A 21230-nucleotide genomic window follows, 5' to 3' on the forward strand; every position below is an offset into this window, starting at 1 on the left:
TTGGAAAATATGATTGACCGGCTCTTTTGCACCCAACCCTTCTCCAACAAATCTTGTACTTGAGATTCTATCTCCTTTGTTTCCTCAGGATTAGTTCTATAGGCTGGTCTATTTGGTAGACTAGCCCCTAGAACCAAATCAATTTGATGTTCTATACCTCTAAAAGGAGGAAGTCCTATGGGTCCCTCTTTAGAGAATATATCATCAAATTCGTTTAAAAGATCTTTGACTTAAGGAGGTAGAGTCATAGTCTTAAGATTTGTGGCAGTGCATGTAAGTGTTCCTTTACAAAAGATAAGGCTAGGTTGTTCAACAAGAAGCATATTTTCAAAGGTATTTTCAATTGTTTTGTCTAGTTGAATGACCTTGTGAGAAGGAACACTCTTCTCTCACGCCTTTTGTTCCCTAAGGATTTGCTCTTTTTCTAATTTTGTGTTTTTTTCTCCTCATCCCTCTTTTGTTTCATTTGTATTTGATCTCTTACCACTTGGGAATGTGGTAAAGGATTAAGTACAAACTTCTTTTTCTTGTGGGTGAAGGTAATCTCGTTGGTTAGACCATTTTGCAAGGTTTTCTTGTCAAATTGCCATGGTCTACTCAATAAGATGTGGCAAGCTTCCATAGGAACTACATCACATAAAACATTGTCTTGGTAGTTACCTATACAAAACTCGACTTTCACTTGTTTATCTACAGTTAGTTCCCCATCTTCATTTATCCATTGAAGCTTGTAAGGTTTAGGATGATGAACTACTTATAGATTTAACTTTTCAACCATCCTAGTGCTACAACAATTGCAGCATGAGCCACTATCCACAATGAGAGAACATATGTTTTCTAAAACTTTGCATCTTGTGTGAAAGATGTTCTCTCTTTGTGTTTCCATGGTTGCACTAGTTTGGTTGTTGAGGGTTCTTCTAATCATCAATAATTCCCCATCTAAAGGATACACTCTTTCATCATCTCCCCCTTCTTCTTTCTCACTAGGTTCGTCATCACCACTAGTATACTCATCTATTCCTTTCAAAAACAAAGTTCTTTGGTTTGGACATTGAGCTTGCACATGTCCTCTTCCAAAGCATTTAAACATTTAACATCCCTAGTGCGAATGGGTGGAGTGAGCATATCTTTGCCTATGGGTTTGGGAGTCTCTTTTGGTTTTTCTTTGGATGTACTACCCTCCCTTTTAAAATCTCTTTTATGATAGGAGTTAGAGTATGAACCTTCCTTTCGACTTGAAGTTTTCCTTAAATTTTGTTGTTCAACTGTGATACATAGTTGAACCAAATCATTCAAGTCTTGATAAGGTAGAAGTTCAACTCTATCTCTTATCTCAAGATTTAACCCACTTAAGAATCTAGCTATGGTGGTGGACTCATTCTCCCTAATGGAGGCTCTCATCATATAGAGTTCCATCTTTTGCCTATACTCCTCTACACTCATTGTTCTTTGTTGGAGTCTTTGGAGCTTGTCCATCAACTCCCTATTATAATAGGAGGGAATATGGCGGCGTCTTAAGGCTCCCCTAAGATCATTCCAATACTCTATGGGAGGTTCCTTATGAAGACGCCTATCTCTTTCTAAAGTCGTCCACCAATACATAGCATTCCCTCGGAAACTAAGAGTGGTTAGGGGTACTTTTCTCTCTTCACTTACTCTATGGCAAGCAAATAATTATTCTACCTTCATTTCCCAATCTAAATAGACTTCTACGTTTTCTTTTCCATGGAAATGGGGTAGGTCTACCCTAATCTCTCTTGGGCTCTCTTGTTCTCTTCTATCTCTTCTAGTTCTCCTAGGGAGTGGTTGATAATACTCATTTATCCTAAGACTTTCCTCCCCAAAAGAATCATGATTTTGAGAACTAGATGCACGTGAACATATTTTTTTTTTATTTTTGAGAACTTTCACCCTTTTCTTTAGTCATTCTCAACTCTTTGATTTGTGCTTCATGCTCTAATTGTCTATATGAGAGTGATTGAAAGTCCTTGGCTAATTGTTTTATAAGAGATTTGATGGACTTTATATCACTTTCATTAGATTTAGAAGAGTGAGTTGACATGACTAAAGCTTTGTGTTTTAAAAGTATTTTACCTCAAGAAAGAAAAGGAAAGTAGTGAAGGTAGCTTTCCAGGAAAGAGAGGTGAGTCACTAGGACTTCTTTAAGTACCAAGTCTTTCCTTGCCAAAACCTATCCCTCAAAAACTTCACACAATTCTTTTTCTAAGTAAATTACTTAGATCACAATGAGGAATGAAAAGTCAATTTTATGCAAATGAAAGCAATGCAAAGCAATTAAACAAACAAAGCAAATAAGCAATGCTAATCAAGTAATTAACGTAAAGCAATTAGCTAAGCACAATTAAAGATTGCTAACTACAAAGCTTTAAGCTAGACGATTCCTAAGGTGAGGCTTCTAGACACTTGGAGCCTTTGAAGACACACTCACCGTCTACATGTGATTAATCCACTAATTAATCAAAGGTTTAATGTAATTACAACTCAAAGAAATACAAAGAAATTGAATTACACCAATTAAAATTCAGATTTCCTAAACTATGCACTCCTTGGCTTGTAATTGCTCTTCTTTGTTGTGTTCTCCAAAGTGTATGTGTTTGTATTTGTATTTGTATTTTGTTGCAGCTCCTTGCCTTAACCTCTTATGATTAGACAATTAAAATCTCCAAAACAGTACCTACTAAGTAGAGATAGACTCACCACAAAGTCAATTCCACTTAACAAGCACCAATTGTATTTTATCCACCAACAATTTAGAGGTCAAGAAATGAAAGCAAGAAACAATTTAAATTTTAAAACAGGACTACAGCAAATGGATTTGAATTATATGACACAACTCAAAGAAATACAAAGAAATTGAATTACACCAATTAAAATTCAGATTTCCTAAACTATGCACTCCTTGGCTTGTAATTGCTCTTCTTTGTTGTGTTCTCCAAAGTGTATGTGTTTGTATTTGTATTTGTATTTTGTTGCAGCTCCTTGCCTTAACCTCTTATGATTAGACAATTAAAATCTCCAAAACAGTACCTACTAAGTAGAGATAGACTCACCACAAAGTCAATTCCACTTAACAAGCACCAATTGTATTTTATCCACCAACAATTTAGAGGTCAAGAAATGAAAGCAAGAAACAATTTAAATTTTAAAACAGGACTACAGCAAATGGATTTGAATTATATGACACAACTTAGAAAGAGTTTTGAATGATATTGGACAAGCAAATATAAGTAGGCACTCAACAAAGGAACGTAAAGAAAGGCACTAGAATTGATTAGAAAAACCAAAACAGCACTACTGGAAAATTCAGGTTCACAAAGCGTAACTTAAAATATTTATGCTGAGCTGGCTATTTTGAAATTTTAACCACAAACGATTCAATGTCTTAGCAAATTTTTGGCGTTGAATCACACCAAAACTATGCACCAAATAATTGTGATAAATTTTTCAAAATTATTGTCCAACTACCGTATATTTTGGCGCCAAGATGCACTCTTTTTTGTTTTATTTATCATTTTTCTCTATTTTGTCTTTTCATCTGATTCTTTTTTTTCTTGATTTTATAACACATCAAACGGTAAAAATCCAGATTTTCATAATTTTTCTCCAACGTATTTAAAATTCATAACAAAAAAAAAGCCATCACAGAATTTGAAAAACAGAATAATCCTAATTCTGGAATTTAAAAACAGAATAAGAAACTTCAAAAACACAATGAAGTAGATGTATATGAATTTGTATGGATCTAGCACACAAATATGAACTCAAACAAAAAGAAAAATGCACCAAAGGATCAACAAACACATAATTATAAATTTGGACTCAAATCAAATCAAGAAACCAAAATTATCAACAAATTCAACACTACATGGAATTGATGACAAATTAGGAGAAACATGACTTAGACAAAACATAATAGGATTCAAAAATTAAAATGACTCAAGACACATATAATGAACCGAATAGAATTGCAAACAAGACTCAAACAACCTAAAAACAAAACAGCAACACAATTCTATATAGATTCCTACACAAGTGAAAATTATAAGCTCAAGAACAATTTGAACACAATGCACCGATTGAATTTCTTCAAATAGCACCTAAATCAAATTAAAAAGCAAAAAACAGCAAGACAACATGAAGAAGTGAAGAACAACATGGAAATAAGAACACAAACATAAAAATGGAAGAAGACACTTAGCTCTTGTAGAACCATAGCTCATGATACCAAATGATGGATTTGTATCTTCTTCTTTGCGGTTTTTGAGTGAATTTGCGGAAGCTCCATGGATTGATGGTGGAACAAGGATCTCACATAGAGAGCTGGACTCCTTGAAGGTGCATGCTAAGTATGAAGAGTGAGTGGTGAGGCCATCTCACTTGGAAGGTGACGGTAGGAAGATTAAGAGCCTAATCCTAGAGGTTTTAGGCAAAGAGTGAGAATGACACAAAATTGGCAGCATTTCACTAATGAATTAATCTTGTCAAAACATGAGGTAGGCTCCTCCGTTTATAGCCAAGGAGGACCGAAAATGGCTAAGAAAAATTGGTGGGAAATTCAAATCCTAATGAGTTGAAAGTTGGCGCTCTCATGGCAAGTGTGACAAGGTGTGCCTCATGTGATGCCATTAGGTCTAAATGACCGGCCTTAGTTAGGTTAGGTGTTTCTAGAAACCCTAATCTAACTTAGGTTGGTTTTTAGAAACCAATATTCAACCTAATTACAAATTAAACAATTTTACAAAAGAATATTCCTATGCTACGTTGACAAGAATTTAAAGACTATGCTACGCTTGATTTTGGACCTCTTGGAACATGTAGAGGTAAGTTTCTCTGCCATCAGTAGCAGTGTTCCAATCCTCATCAAGCCTCTTAGCCATGGCCCTTGTAGTTTGCCCAATATGTCTTGATGTTTGGCTCTCCTTTGGGTTGGTGCTTGGCCCTCTTCCATCACCATGAAATTCACTTTTAGGTTTTTTCTTTCTGATGTGTAGAAACTTTCTGCTTTGTAGAATCCATTTCCCATTCTATGCAAGTAATATTTGATCTTTGCTGATATTAACATAAATATTATGTTCATAATTTTTTATGTTCATGATCTTTTTCAAAAAACAAAATATTATGTTCATAATTTATTATCTTAACATAAATTTTAATTGAAACAACTATTCCTTTATTTTCTCATAGAAAGGAATATAGAAGGTAGGATTTTCTAGTTTGTATGGCAGAATAAAATAAGAACAAAGTTTCAAAAGTATTTAAAAATATTTAAATAAGAGAAAAACTTATAGGAATAAATTTAATAATTCTTTTGGAGGATTAGTTTATCTTGATGTAAAAAATTATTAATTATTACATGCTTTTGATGTAAGAATTTATCAATTCTTTCGGAGTTCGAACATACTTGGTGTTTGATAATGTCAAATATTGTGTAATAAAATCCAATTTGGCAACGGTTGATTTCAAAGGCAAGCGGTGGCTTCTCCTATTTTTGGTGGATTTTGTGCTTCCCTTGGATGTTGGAAGGCAGCTCCGTAGAAACAGAGGGGGTCCTACCTGTTGATTGCACTCTGACGATCAAGTCAGTTCAGGGCTTATAGAAACAATAAGTAAGTAAACACTTTCAGTCTTAGAAACAGTGTACCTTTATCAGGGATCTCAACTCCCTTTTATAGACTGTTTTTAGGTTACCTCATTGTAACAACCCCCTCTCACTAGAGCCTTATCTCTAGTGAAATTAGGTTTACTGGGAGGACATTTTTTTACGTTGTTACACAATCTAAGCACAACAATCGCACTGAATCTTCCTCTTTGGAGTACATAATCTTAACAACATGGTCGTCAGGGTACCAACTCATGTACCAGCGCTACGGGGCCAATATGTTCTGTAGGTGCCCTAGTTCTTCATGTATCATGCATGCAACTTTCCCTGAAAACCCTAGTGCTATTGGGCCTTGGCGTCTTCAGGGAATATGTACTTGTGCTAGACCTGAATGTACTATACACACCACATGCATGCACTTTCTTGCTGACTAGGCCTTTCGTATATACGGGCTTCAACACACGCATCTCTTGGGGCCCACTAATGCGACCCGACCTACTCCACAGGTGCCGATGTCCGATGCCGTTGTCGATGTCCGATGTTGATCAAGAGTGATCAAGTGCTTTGAAGAATCCAAATCCAAGGTGTTTGATGAAAGGCTAGTGTTGCTGCTGTGTTTGGGTGGGATCTGGGTAAAATAAAGTGTAATCCACTCCTTTGTTGAATCTAAAACTTATGTGATTAAAAACCTTTTTGAAATCAAGTATTTTTCCAACTAAGTGAAAAACAACTTGTTGTTTTGTCGAATCAACCGGTTGTTTTATTCTTGGGAGTTTTCAAAAAGGTTGAAAACTGTTTTAGTTTGGTTGACTTAACTGTCAAGACAAACAATCGGTTGTTTCGTGGTTCAACCGATTGTTTCTTTGAAAATCCTAACAGAATTCTGTTTTGAATGGTGAATCTGCTTTAAATGTTTTTCAACTGAATACGCTCCTTCATTAATTGCTTAGACCAATCTTTGGAAAATATAAATGGTTTGTTTATGTTTTCAAACAATACAGAAATAGTTTTGAGAAATTCAGTTTGAGAGAATTGATTCTAAAATTTCAAGATTCACATCAAGCTTTGGGTTTTCAAGAGAGAGTGGAATAGGATTGCAATTGTATTAAATTCAGTTTGTACTGTGATAAGGTGTAATCCTTTCTAAACCTATTATTTTTCTGGTGTTGTGTTGCCAAGGAGTATTGTGTGCTCTTGAGGTGTTCAAGATCAATACTTTTGGTGTGGTTTGCCAAAGATAGTGTGTTTCTTGAAGGGTTCAAGGTCACTACTTTGATGGTTTGTGTTTTGTAATCTGGTTTGATTGCTTAGTGGATTACCCAGTGGTATACTAAGGACTAGATGTTGCACTTGACTTAAGAGTGAACCAGTATAAACTGTTGGTGTATTTCTCTCTTACCCTGAACTCATTTAATTTATGTTTTAAGCTTTGCTAATATAAACAACCGATTGTTTCAAAGAAACAACCGATTGTTTTTCTGTTGCTTTGCTGTATAATTGCTTAAATTCTTGGCTAACTTAATTCCTGTTCTGGATTTACACAAAGATGTTTGTTAAACCTGAAAAAGTTTTCAAAAACCCCTCTTAAACAATTCACCCCCCCCCCCCCTCTCGTTTAAGGCCATATATTCTAACAATTGGCATCAAGAGCTTGGTACTTGAAAAATATTCAAGTTTGATCCTAAAATCTTTTTTCTATGGCTGAAAAACTACCTTTTGGAAAGTTAGAATGAAAATCTTTGTTGAATCTCTTTGTTTTATGGTTTGAATTATCAATTAACATGCAACCTTTGTTTTATGGTTTGAATTATCAGTTTTGGAAAGTTAGAATGAAAATCTTTGTTGAATCTCTTGATAAAGGAATTTGGGATGCAATTGAAAATAGCCCTTTTATTCCTAAATTTGAAAAAGATGGATCTTCTATTGAAAAACTGTGGTCCCAATGGACTGATGCTGAAAATAAAAAGGTCAAGTTTGATTGCATTGCCAAGAATATCGTAACCTCTGCTTTGAACTAGGATGAATTTTTCAGGATCTCACAATGTGCATCTGCTAAGGAAATGTGAGATACTTTAGAGGTCACCCATGAAGGAACAAATGATGTGAAAAGAGAAAGGAAACATACTATAATACAAGAGTATGAAATGTTAAGAATGCTCAAGGGAGAATCAATTGTTGAAGTACAAAAAAGACTCACTCACATTATCAACCATGTAATGAGTCTTGGAAAAACCTTTGACAAAGAGGAGTTGAACATCAAGATTCTCAAGTGTCTTGATAGATCTTGGCAACCTAAATTCACGGCTATCTCAGAATCAAAGGACTTGACATCTTTGACTACAGCCTCCTTGTTTGGAAAGCTTAGAGAACATGAGTTGGAGATTAAATGTTCAAGAAAGTGAAGACAAGCATGTAAGTAACATTTCTTTGAAAGTTTCCAAGCACAAGAATAAGCAAGACTCAATTGATGAAAGTGAGGAAGAAAATCTTATCTTGCTGTCTAAAAAGTTCAGGAAATTCTTAAAGAGAAACCGCAACAAGGAATCCAACAAAGAAAGGTATGGAAACAAGACAATTGGTGATTTCAATTCTAACAATTACACTTGCTTTGGTTGTGGAGAACAAGGGCATATAAAAGTTGATTGCTCAAATAAAGAAGGCAAGGGAAAGAAGTCAAGCAATAAGGAAAAGAAAGTGATGTGAATGTAACTACAAGAACACATGATTCTTGACATTCTTAGGAACAACTTGAGCTGGATTTGAAAGGCACTTTACTTTAGAATTGGATCAATGTTCTAAATTCAAGAACTCACCAAACTAAGCACCAACCAAGACTCATATGGAAGTCCATGTATTGTCAAATTGAATCAAAACAAAAGGAAAGAAGAACAAGAATTAAAACTGGACAAAATTTAAAAGATAGCTACTGAACCAAACAAAATTAAAGGAAACAATGCTGGAAACACAAAATTAAACGGTAGAAAAAGAAGTAAAACTCTAGGAATCAAAACTACCGAATGGAAAATTGAAGAAAAGGAAGAAGAACACTTATAGGAAGATGTTTGCTGGATTTTGAGAATTGGAAGAAGCCATTCACGCCACTTGGAACCTTGAACCAAGATAAGTGATGGAGTGCCACCACTTGAAGCTCACCATAGCTCACAAGATAAGGCAAAGAAGAGGAAGACTCAAAACTCACAAATTCTCTCCAAAATTGAGTATAGTCTCTCTACTATAAAATTCCAATCTGAATTGTGAAGGACCTAAGCCCTCCTTTTATAGGAGTAAGGGCTGGTCATTTACATAGCTTATTCCCTAAGCTACCCAAAAAATTCCTAAGATCACACCCCCCTTACTAAGCTCACTCCCCAAGCTTCTAGAATTTGCTAAACTAAAGCCTAAAGATGCTTTTACAAAAGAGGTGTCTCATGTTTCCCTCTAAGCACCTTTCTAAACATTATTCTATATTATTTACAATTTAAAAGAAACTATAAAGAGAGATATTTAATATGAAGCCTATTATTTGAGAGTTTGTAGACTTCTTTATCTGTAGGCTTGATCTTCTCTTTGACTTCTTTTAATTTGTGAGAAGACTAGAAGGAAGAACTTCAAATGTGTAGGTGAAAATCCTCTTCCTTCATTAATAAAATCCTCTCCTAGTGGATATCCATCAGAAAGGGAAGTCAAAAAGAGCCTATATTGCTTGGGATGAAAATGAAGTTTCTTCATCAAACTCCTCATCAAGTGAAGATGAAAAATCCAATCTGTGTTTTTCAACTGAATACACTCCTTCATTAATTGCTTTGACCAATCTTTGGAAAATATAAATGGTTTGTTTATGTTTTCAAACAAGACATAAACAGTTTTGAGAAATTCAATTTGAGAGAATTGATTCTAAGATTTCAAGATTCACATCAAGCTTTGGGTTTTCAATAGAGAGTGGAATAGGATTGCAATTGTATTCAATACAGTTTGTATTGTGATAAGGTGTAATCCTTTCTAAACCTACTATTTTTCTGGTGTTGTGTTGCCAAGGAGTATTGTGTGCTCTTGAGGTGTTCAAGATCAATACTTTTGGTGTGGTTTGCCAAAGATAGTGTGTTTCTTGAAGGGTTCAAGGTCACTACTTTGGTGGTTTGTGTTTTGTAATCTGATTTGATTGCTTAGTGGATTACCCAGTGGTATTCTGGGGACTGAATGTAGCTCTTGGCTTAAGAGTGAACCAGTATAAACTATTGGTGTATTTCTCTCTTACCCTGAACTCATTTAATTTTTGTTTTAAGCTTTGCTGATATAAACAACTGATTGTTTTTCTGTTGCTTTGCTGTATAATTGCTTAAATTCTTGGTTAACTTGATTCCTGTTCTGGATTTACACAAAAAATTTTGTTAAACCTGAAAATTTTTTCAAAAACCCCTCTTAAACAATTCACCCTCCATCTCGTTTAAGGCCATATATTCTAACAGATACTTTGGAGATGGAAGAACTAGAGTATGCAAGAGTCTTAATTAAATTGCATGTAGCAAGGGAGGTTCGTTGGACAATTTGTATGAAGGTTAATGAGACTCTGTGTCAAATAGCTATTGAAGAAGAACCTGTCAATAAAGTTAAAAGATGTCATTTTGGTGAATGGGAAAGCAATTCTGATGACGGTGAACTCGGAAGTTTCGTAGGGAGGGAGTGTGGTGCATCGGAAGAGTTAGAGTTTGGAAGTAATTTAAATTTTCAAGGAGGTGTTGGGGAGGACATGACGGTGGAGGAGGCGGAAGGGCTTCTCCGCAAGGAGGCATGGAAGCCATATGCAGTTACAGAAGACAGGAGTGATGTTGTGGAAGGTCAGCAAATTAGTGGGATACAAAACGTTAGGCGTCTTGATGATTTAGTTGGCCAAGACGGGTGCATTAATGAGGCAGTTGACGAATTAGAGGGGCTGACTAGAAAGTATAGCGTTGCACTTAATGAGGTCGGTGGTCAGTGGCAAACCCTAAAAGAGATAAAAAAAACTTATTTGTTGATATTGGGTCTCTTGAGTGTGATTGGGCCAAATTCCAAATGTTAAGGGGGGGGAGGGGTGTTTAGCTGGTACAGACCCAATTCTCAGTGAAATTGAATTCTCTGGAGTTGGAAGTAGGGCTGACGTGGCCCTAGGTCATTCTAACAGCGGCCACCATACACCGCCATTAGCGGTCGCCGGTGACGAGGGGGCTTTTGCGGCAATTGTGGCTGCGCGGAGAGGCACAATTGCACGATCAAAGGTCTCCTACGCCTGCCGGAGATGGCGACTTGGTGGTGGCAGAAACCTCATCGGAATCTGGAAGCAACCTTGTGTATTCTCTGGTGGTCCGTAGGCCGTTGTGCATTGCTGCAACAAATTCTGGGGGCCTATCCGTGAGCCTTGTGGGGAACGTGCGTATTCACTGTCAAGTTGCAGCGATACCCGGTGTTGGACAAAGGTTGATGGAAGTTGGGGAGTGTAGCAAAAGCAAATCACAAGAGGTGGGGTTTACACGTCTTGACGGACTCAAAGAACTATTTCACAAAATGGATGTAAGATTAGTATCTAGTTCTACTGCTTTTACTAATAACGGTACTAAAAACTATTTTGTCTGGTTAAACAATGAGAATTTGGAAGCATATAGAATATGGAATTCAGGAAAGTGATATGATTTCATTTGAACCTTTGATTATTTTGGGATGAGTTGACATTGGTTTCATAGTATTCAAGATACTTTCAAGAATAGGATCAAGTTCTAAAAGGCAATTGAAAGAGTTTTTAAAACAACAAAACAAAGGTTCGTACTCAAAATGCAAGATTTATGACTTGTAGTGCAAGAAATGATTATAGAATGAATGGATAACTCTAAAACAGCAAGTAAACCCCAAGAACTACTCAAGAACAATTCAGGAATCACAAGAACAGTGCCAAGAACAGCAAGTTAACGCAGCATACAAAGGATCTACCGAATGAAATGAGCTAAACAACAAAACCCATGGAAAGGAATTTGAAAACAACAAGATTATCACATGTAATTGGATATCAAAATGGAACGAACCAAGAACAGCAAAGAAGCAACCAAACTGCACTAATTAAAGGAGAAATAAAGTGCAGGAAATGAAAGGGAAAATAGCAAAGAACAGATTGCACCGAATGGAATAGAAAACACAAACAAGAAACACAAAAATGGAAGAAAATGGAAGATGGAAAAAGTGACTTATGTGGTTGTAGACCAAGGGAAGATCTTCACGCCACTTGGAGGGTGGTTGCTCCAAGATGAGTGGTGGTGCCGCCACTTGAGAGTCCCAAGAGCTCACAAGATGAGACTAAAGAGAGAAGAAGAGTCAAGACTCACAACTTTCTCTAAAATTCACTAGCATTTCATTACTCTCAATTTTCAACTTGTTTTACAATGAGGCAAGGCTCTCCTTTTATAAGGTGGGAGATGACCGGCCCTCTAGGTAAGGAAGGAAGGAAAGACTCCTTCTAGTTCCTTCTATGAACAAAAGGCGCCTAACTAGGCCAAAAGGTGACCTTCCTAGCCATTTCTAAGTAACTAGTGACTAAAAGTTCCTTTACATGCATAGTTTCTTTTGTTTCCTTTTTTGGGCACTTACCTAGGGCTATCCTATCCTATTTACAATTTAATACAAGAGATATTACAAAGAGAGATTTCATTTGGCAATATCTTCCCAATGATCTAGCCATGCTCCTAGTGATTCTTTGATTGGAGTGGGCTTGGGCTTGGGCTTTTCCATGATTTTGGTCTTCTCCATGAGTTTGGTCTTCTTGTTCTTGAATGTTGGCCTCCTTTTCATCTTGATTTGCATCATACTCTCCGGGTTGGAGAGAATTCGTCCACGAATTTTGAAAGCTCATAGGCATTATCAGTGATCTTATTTAATTTTTGAGAAGACTAGAAGGAAGAACTTTAAATGTTTGGGTGGACGGCCTCTTCCTCCATTAGTAAAATCCTCTCTAACTTGATATCTATCATGCTCCCCGAGTTGGAGAGAATTCGTGCACGAATTCTGAATCCCTGCATATAACAAAGTCAGTTTACTATCAAGATTAACAGTGGAATAAGAGAAAGGCAAACATGACTTAGGATGTGTAAGCAGTGGGAGTTCAGAAAAGGAGGTCCTATAGACAGACCAAGTTGGAAAAAATTGTTTGGGAATGATGATATTTTTTTGGAAAAAGTCCTCTTAAATGGTGAAAACCATTAGGAGGTATGAAAAAATCATCCCTAACATTTTTTAACCAAGTTGGTGTTGAAATAGGAACCTTGGGTAATGAAAAAGATAAAGAAGAAGAATACCTTTGAGGTTCAACTTGAGGCATAGCACGAGTCAACATAATTGATTTAGTGGATAAAGTGGTGTGACTCGGTTTAGTACTTACTTCTTTTGCTTTCTCATTTTCTCTTTTAGTTTTCATTTTTATTTGGTCCTCATGAACCTCTTTGGGAGGGAGGGGTTTTAAGATAACCTTGCGCCCTTTGAAGGAAAAAGACATTGTATTGGATAGGCCATCATGTAAAACATGTCTATCATATTGCCAAGGCCTTCCTAAAAGAAGATGAGTTGCTTCCATGGGTACAACATCACATAAAACCTCATCTTTATACTTTCCTATTGCAAAGTTAATGAGGACTTGTTTGTTAACCATGATTTCACCTTCGGTACTTAACCATTGCAATTTATAAGACTTGGTATGAGAGATAGTGGGTAAGGCTAACTTCTCCACAACTATTGTACTAGCCACATTAGTGCAACTACCCCCATCAATAATCAAGGAACATAACTTGTTAGTGATAAGACAGCGGGTGTGAAAAATATTTTTTCTTTGGGTATCATCCAAAGATTTTGGAATTGTGCCCAACATTCGCCTTATCATCAATAAGTCACCTTCACAAGGACTTTCGCTCTCGATCTCACTTGGAGACCTGGGAGGTGTGGATGATCTAGAGTTTGCGGATTCATGTTCACTCACCACTTCCCCATTAACACTTATCATCATATTTCTTTTAGAAGGACAATTAGCCGCAATGTGACCATATCCTAAACATTTAAAACACTTTTTACTTGAGGATTTGGTTGGTGATTTATGATTAGAAGTGGAAGGCTTAGAATCCTTAGCTTTAGAAGATGAATCTTTAGAAGGAAACTTTGAAAAAGATTTGTTTTTATTTTTCCAAGAGTTGTTGTAGTAACCATCATGAGTAGAATTTTTGAAAGTCATTTTCCTTGCAATTTGATTTTCAACCTTGATGGCAAGGTGAACTAAGGTTTGTAAAGATGAATACTCTTGAAGTTCTACAACATCTTGTATATCCCTTCTAAGACCACTTATAAATCTAGCAATCTTTGCTTCCTCACTTTCATCCAAATTTATTTTAAGCATAAGTGTCTCTAATTCCTTGAAATAACTATCCACACTTAGCGTGCCTTGGTGAAGCCGTTGGAGCTTCAACATTAGGTCTTTCCTAAAGAGTGATGGTACGAACCTATCACGCATACATTTTTTTAAAGCATCCCAGGAGTCCACGTGAGGCCTTCTTCTAAGTCCAATGTCCATGAGTGTCTTATGCCACCATTGTAAAGCATAGTCTAAAAATTCTATAGTGGCTAGATGTACCCTTTGGTCTTCTTTGACCTTATACACATCAAAAATTTGCTCACATTTTTTTTCCCACCCCAAGTACACATTAGGATCTCCTTCACCATTAAAGGTAGGTAATTTTACATAGGGTAAGTGAAGTTTTTCTTCATGGTGCCTTCTTTCTCTATGATGATGACGGTGGTGTTGGTGGGTTTGGTGGTACTGTCCTCCATCTGATTCTTCTTCACGACCGAGATGATTAGAAGCACTTCTTGAAGGACTTCTATGTGAATGGCGCCTTCCATGTGCAGAATTGTTGGATGTTGCATGATTTTCTTCAAGCCTTTGCAACCTTGCTTCTAAATTGTCTTATGGCTTCATCTTTTTGTGCAATGGTCTTTTTGGCATCCTTCAATTCACCTTTAATGTATGCTTTTGGTGGAGAGTTAGACTCTGATGAACCACTACTTGAATAATGCTCCATTTTAATAACAAAACAGTACACAAATGAACAAACAATTAAGAGAAAACAAAGTTAGTAAAACAAGTGAAAAATGGCAAAGATGCTTTCAGTTTTGTGACAAAATTTGCACTCAATTCACTCCAAAAAGAATTCAATTCTCTTCAAAGCTAATCTTGTGGTTTGGTGATTCTCAAGTGAAATATGTCAAAGCACTCGCCCACTTTATCCAAGAGCATCCACCACAAAACTTAAAGAACAATAAAAGACAAGCAAGAAAAAGGTGTAAACAAGAAAGGCTATAGCAAAAGGAATACAAGATATATGACAAACTCAAAGGATAGTGAAGAAAAGACAAGCGAGAAAAATAAGGTACTCAATTAAAGGATGACACACAAAAGAAACCTACAGAAAAGCACTAAAGTAGATGAAGAAAACAAAAACAATGCTACTGGAATTTTTTTGTTAAAACTGTGCGTGACTTAAAATATTTAACTGTAACTGTAGAAAAACGAACTGGAATGTGAAATTTTAACCACTGGAAATTCAAGATGTTATCTAAAAATTGGCACTCGAATCACTCAAAAACAGTAAGCCAATTAATTGTGATAAATTTCCGAAAATTACTGCCTAATCACCGTTTTCCAGCGCAGAATTTTACACACTGTACGTATTTCATTTATCATTTCTTTTGTACTTGGAATTTTGATGTACTTCTTTTTTTCATTATTTTGTAACACTTCAAACTACTTAAATCCAGAATTTCAGAATTTTCCAGTAAGCACAGAAATTTTAATAAACCAAACAGTCAACACGTTTTCAAGAAAACAGAGGAAACCTAACTGGAATGAAAAACAGAATTAAGAACTTCCAAAGACATAATAGAAGTGATGTTTAAGAACTTGTATAGGTCTATTACACAAGTATGAACTCAAAACTAAAAATAAAAAGCACCAAAGGATCAAGAAAACAAACACATCAATCTGTACTCAACACAAAATCAAGAAACCAAAATTATCAACAAAAGGACTCATAGAATTGATAACATTTTTGGAGAAACATGACTTTGACAAAACTAATAAGGATTCAAAAATCAAAATGACACAAACACAATGTAATAAGAACAAGAAAACAGCAAGAAATACTCAAACTAAACCTAAAACAGAAAGGTAAAGACAAGAATGTAAAACAGATTACACGAATTACAGGTGCTGTAGAAAAAAAAAATTGACCTTACAAAAGTATCTATTCAACTCACAATCAACAATTTCATGCCCATGGCTCTAGATACCACATGATATGATTTAATTTGAACCTTTGATTATTTTGGGATGAGTTGACATTGGTTTCTAATACAAAATAGAACAGAGATGAACAAAAGATAACAGAGATGAACAAAAGAGTAAACTGAAGACAAAGGATATGAGAATGAATATCTCTTCTTTCTTGTTATTCAAATCAAAACAAATGGTCTGAATATATACAAGTAGTACACTCATTCTAGGTTTAACTAAAGAGGAAAAGAATCAATAATTAAATACTAGAATCATAACACACAAGACAAAATAAAGGTTATTCACCTCTATAAAGAGAAACAACTGATAATTAGAAAAGACACCCAATTAATATTAGGATCCTTCTATAACTCTGGTATCCGTATCCTTTAATAGTTTCATAGTATTCAAGATACTTTCAAGAATAGGATCAAGTTCTAAAAGGCAATTGAAAGAGTTTTTAAAACAACAAAACAAAGGTTCATACTCAAAATGCAAGATTTATGACTTGTAGTGCAAGAAATGATTATAGAATGAATGGATAACTCTAAAACAGCAAGTAAACCCCAAGAACAATTTAGGAATCACAATAACAGTGCCAAGAACAGCAAGTTAACGCAGCATACAAAGGATCTACCGAATGAAATGAGCTAAACAACATGGAAAGGAATTTGAAAACAACAATATTATCACATGTAATTGGATACCAAAATGGAACGAACCAAGAACAGCAAGGAAGCAACCAAACTGCACTAATTAAAGGAGAAATAAAGTGCAGGAAATGAAAGGGAAAACAGCAAAGAACAGATTGCACCGAATGGAATAGAAAACACAAACAAGAAACACAAAAATGGAAGAAAATGGAAGATGGAAAAAGTGACTTATGTGGTTGTAGACCAAGGGAAGATCTTCACGCCACTTGGAGGGTGGTTGCTCCAAGATGAGTGGTGGTGCCGCCACTTGAGAGTCCCAAGAGCTCACAAGATGAGACTAAAGAGAGAAGAAGAGTCAAGACTCACAACTTTCTCTAAAATTCACTAGCATTTCATTACTCTCAATTTTCAACTTGTTTTACTATGAGGTCAGGCTCTCCTTTTATAAGGTGGGAGATGACCGACCCTCTAGGTAAGGAAGGAAGGAAAGACTCCTTCTAGTTCCTTCTAGGAACAAAAGGCGCCTAACTAGGCCAAAAGGTGACCTTCCCAGCCATTTCTAAGTAACTAGTGACTAAAAGTTCCTTTACATGCATAGTTTCTTTTATTTCCTTCTTTAGGCACTTCCCTAAGGCTATCCTATCCTATTTACAATTTAATACAAGAGATATTACAAAGAGAGATTTCATTTGGCAATCTCTTCCCAATGATCTAGCCATGCTCCTAGTAATTCTTTGATTGTAGTGGGTTTGGGCTTGGGCTTTTCCATGATTTTGGTCTTCTCCATGAGTTTGGTCTTCTTGTTCTTGAATGTTGGCTTCTTTTTCATCTTGATTTGCATCAGAAAGGAAGTAGGATACTCTCGTTTTGGAAACGAGGATGATATATTAAACAAGTTAAAAAGTCTGGAAGAAAGGGACAATGGGAAGGAGGGATTAAGTAGGGGTGGGCAAAATGTCGTTAATGATGAAACTAATTAGTATGAATATTAGGGGTTTGGGAGGAAGGATAAAAAGGAAGTATATTAGTGATCTCATTAAAAAACAACAAGTTGGATTTATCTGTCTGCAGGAAACAAAATGTGGACATAATAGTAAGGAGAGGTGTTATCAAATTTGGGGTGAAATGAAATCGTCTGGATTGAGATTGGAGCAGTTAATAATGGTGGAGGGATAATCACAATGTGGAAGAAAGATTGTTTTGAAATGAAAAGGTATAAAAATGGGAACAACTTTTCAATTATTGAAGGAGTATGGAAGGTAGGAATGCCAATAGAAATAACAATAGCTAATGTTTACTGTGGCGGTACTTTAAGAGAAAAGAGAATTATTTAGGACGAAATAAGTGAGATAAGGAAAAGTCACCCAATAAAATTGTGGTGTGTAGCTGGAGATTTTAATTCTATTATAAGGGTTGGGGAGAGAAGAGGTCAAAATTATAATGTCAATTATAGTAGTGAAATGCGAAGTTTTAATAAGTTTATTGAAGATTCTAGTCTGGTTGATATTCCATTGGTGGGTAGAAAGTTTACTTGGTATAAACCTAATAGGACAGTGAAGAGCATAATAGATAGAATTTTAGTCTCCCTCGAATGGTTAGAGAAGTGGTCGGGAAGCAAACTGTATGCGGAAGGGAGATCGGTTTGGGACCACTGTGCTTTAATTTTAAAGGAGATGAACATCGACTGAGGTCCAAAACCGTTTAGATGTCTCGATGTATGGCAAAAAGATGTCCGGTTTAAGGAGCTCGTAAGGAATAAGTGGGAAAGGTATGATATTAGGGGAAACAGTTTGTACGTTTTAAAGGAGAAATTGAAAAGGTTAAAGTTCGACATAAGGAATTGGAACAAATCTGCCTTTGGAGATGTTAATAAACAAAGAGTGGATCTGGAAAAGAGAGTCCAAGATCTTAATGGAAAAGATGATGAGAGGGTGTTGAGTGTGGAAGACAGAGAGGAAATAAGACAACTGTTAGCTGATTTGGGGCAAGTCAGAGCTAAACAAGAGGCGATCTTACAGCAAAAAGCAAGGTTGAGTTGGGTAAGTTAGGGTGATTTGAATACAAAGTTTTATCATTCAAGTATTAAGTGGAGGAGGATGCAAAACAGGATTAATGGTCTTAAGGTCGGAGATCAGTGGTGTGAAGATCCAGTTGAAGTAAAAGCTAGAGTGGAGGAATTTTTTTAGGGCAGATTCAGTGGGGGGGGAGTCAACTGGTTAGATTGGATAATGTTCGGTTTAAGGGCATATCTAGGGAGGATAATGAAATGTTGGTTGGAATTATATTTAAAGACGAAGTTAAGGAGGCAATTTGGAATTGTGACAGCTCCAAAAGTCCCGTACCGGATGGATTTAATTTTGGCTTTATAAAGTTTTGTTTGGACATTTTAAAAGGAGATGTTGTGAGTGCGATACAAAGGTTTGCAGAGGGTGGAAGTTGGCTGAAACGTATTAATGCTTCCTTTATTACCCTTGTCCCAAAGGTTGCAAATCCACAACAACTAAATGATTTTACACCGATTTCTTTGGTGGGCTGTGTGTATAAAATTATTTCTAAAATCCTATCTTCAAGGTTGAAAAGGGTGCTAAACAAAGTTATTGACCCCAGGCAGTCTGCTTTCTTGGAAGGAAGGGGTTTGTTGGATAGCGTGTTAGTGGCTAATGAGACCCTTGAGGAGGTAAAAAGGAAAAAGAAAGAATGTGTGGTGTTTAAGGTGGATTATGAAAAGACATATGATTCAGTAAGTTGGGAGTTTATTTACTACATGCTAGGAAGATTGGGTTTTTGTGGTAAGTGGATTGAATGGATAAAAAATCTACTTAGAATCATCCTCAATATCTGTGCTGGTAAATGGAAGTCCAACAACTGAGTTTAAACCTTTGAAGGGCCTAAGAAAAGGGGATCCTTTAGCACCTTTCCTTTTCCTAATTGCGGTTGAAGGACTTGCAGGGGTAGTAAGACAGGCGAAAGAAAATATGTTAGTAGAAAGTATTGAGGTCGAGGAAAAGCGAGTAAAGGTGAGTATGCTGCAATATGCAGACGACACTCTATTTTTCTGTAAAGCCTTAATCCAAAGTGTTCTAACTTTAAAGGTTATCCTAAAGTGCTTTGAACTTGCCTTTGTTCTTAAGGTTAATTATTCCAAGAGTAAGGTTTGTGGAATGGGTGTGAATATGAATTAGACGATGATTTTCGCCTCTATTCTTAATTGTGATATTATAAAAGCACCTTTCAGTTACTTGGGGGTGATGGTAGGCGGGAATCATAAGAGATGTGTCTTTTGTGAAGGTATGCTCATTAAGTTACAAAGTAGGTTGAGCGCGTGGAAAGAGAAATCCCTCTCTTTGGCAGGCAGATTATGTGTTGTCAAATCGGTGCTTACGTCCGTACCGCTCTTCTATGTTTCCCTATTTTGTATGCCGGCAACTATGGTGAGGGAAGTGAAAAGGATATAAAAAAAATTGTGGGATTGAGGGTCAGAGAATAGGGAAATTGCTTGGGTGGCGTGGGATAAGATTTGTCAATCGAAAGATAAAGGCGGATTAGAGGTCATTGACATAGGAAAGTTTAACTTGGTTCTTCTAGGGAAATGGATTTGGAGACTTATGTCTGAAGAGAGAAGTTTATGGAAAGATATCCTAGATTATAAGTATGGTGGGTGGAGGGGATTAAGATCTCAAGGTCAGATGTGTAAGGAGTCGCTGTGGTGGAGGGACCTTAGGAAGGTGTGGAATTTAGAGGAGTGGGGTAATGATTTTGAAGATAGAGGTCGGTGGGAAGTAGGAGACGGGAAAGAAATCAGGTTATGGGAGGATAAATGGTTGGACAACGATTCTCTATTGCATAAGTTCCCTAGGCTTTTTTCGATTTCCTTAGATACTAGTCGTACTCTCTCACAGGTTGGGGTTTGGAATAATAATAATTGGTCGTGGAAGTTGGGGTGGAGAGGGAATCTTTTTGTGTGGGAATCCAGTCTGGCTGATCTTTTGATGCAAATGTTGGATAACAAGAGGTTAACAAAAGAGGATGGATTTAAGCCCGATAAATGGCTCTGGAGGGATGTTGATTCTACGGACTTCTTTGTGAAGGCAGCCTATAATATTCTCATGGGGGAGGAGTCTGTAGTGGTTGAAGAACTATTCGCAAAATTTTGGACTTTAAAGACTTTACCTTCGGCACAATTTACGGCTTGGAGGGTGCTATGTAATGTCATTCCCACTAAGGACAATCTTTCGAGACGTGGTATACCTTTGATGAGTGATCGGTGCCCCCTGTGTAGTGTGGAAGAAGATTCGATAAGACATTTATTTTTTGAATGTAGGGTCTCTTGGAGAATTTAGGGTATGTGTCTCGAGTGGCTGGGGTACTCTTCGGTTCTACATCTTGATGCACAAATGCATTTAGGATGTTTAAACCTATTGGCTTGAAACATGCTATTATCAGGTGTAGGGGGGCACTTGGGTAGGTATTGTAAGTGAAATTTGGAATCACAGGAATAGGGTTGTGTTTGAGAATGGGCGGGTATATCTAGTGGAGGTTTTTACTGTGATACAAAGGAAGACTTGGTTTTGGGTCACAGTAAAAGAAAAATTGGTTGTTATCTCCTACTCAGACTAGTGTTTGG

The 21230-nt window shown here is 36.5% G+C and overlaps 1 protein-coding gene and 1 pseudogene across 1 annotated transcript; one reads left to right on the top strand and one right to left on the bottom strand.

Moving 5' to 3' along the window:
* Positions 1–352: 352 nt before the first annotated feature.
* LOC150028745 (uncharacterized) lies at positions 353–1602 on the bottom strand (annotated as a pseudogene).
* A 16464-nt stretch (positions 1603–18066) lies between these two features.
* LOC137839199 (uncharacterized) lies at positions 18067–20993 on the top strand. The gene is made up of 5 exons (XM_068648324.1): positions 18067–18227; positions 18312–18645; positions 18798–19395; positions 20087–20802; positions 20928–20993. Exons 1-5 carry the CDS (start codon positions 18067–18069, stop codon positions 20991–20993), a joined length of 1875 nt encoding a protein of 624 aa, XP_068504425.1.
* The last annotated feature ends 237 nt before the right edge of the window (positions 20994–21230 follow it).

This window comes from Phaseolus vulgaris, chromosome 3, assembly GCF_051622355.1.
Source record: "Phaseolus vulgaris cultivar YP4 chromosome 3, ASM5162235v1, whole genome shotgun sequence".
Lineage (NCBI taxonomy): Eukaryota > Viridiplantae > Streptophyta > Magnoliopsida > Fabales > Fabaceae > Phaseolus > Phaseolus vulgaris.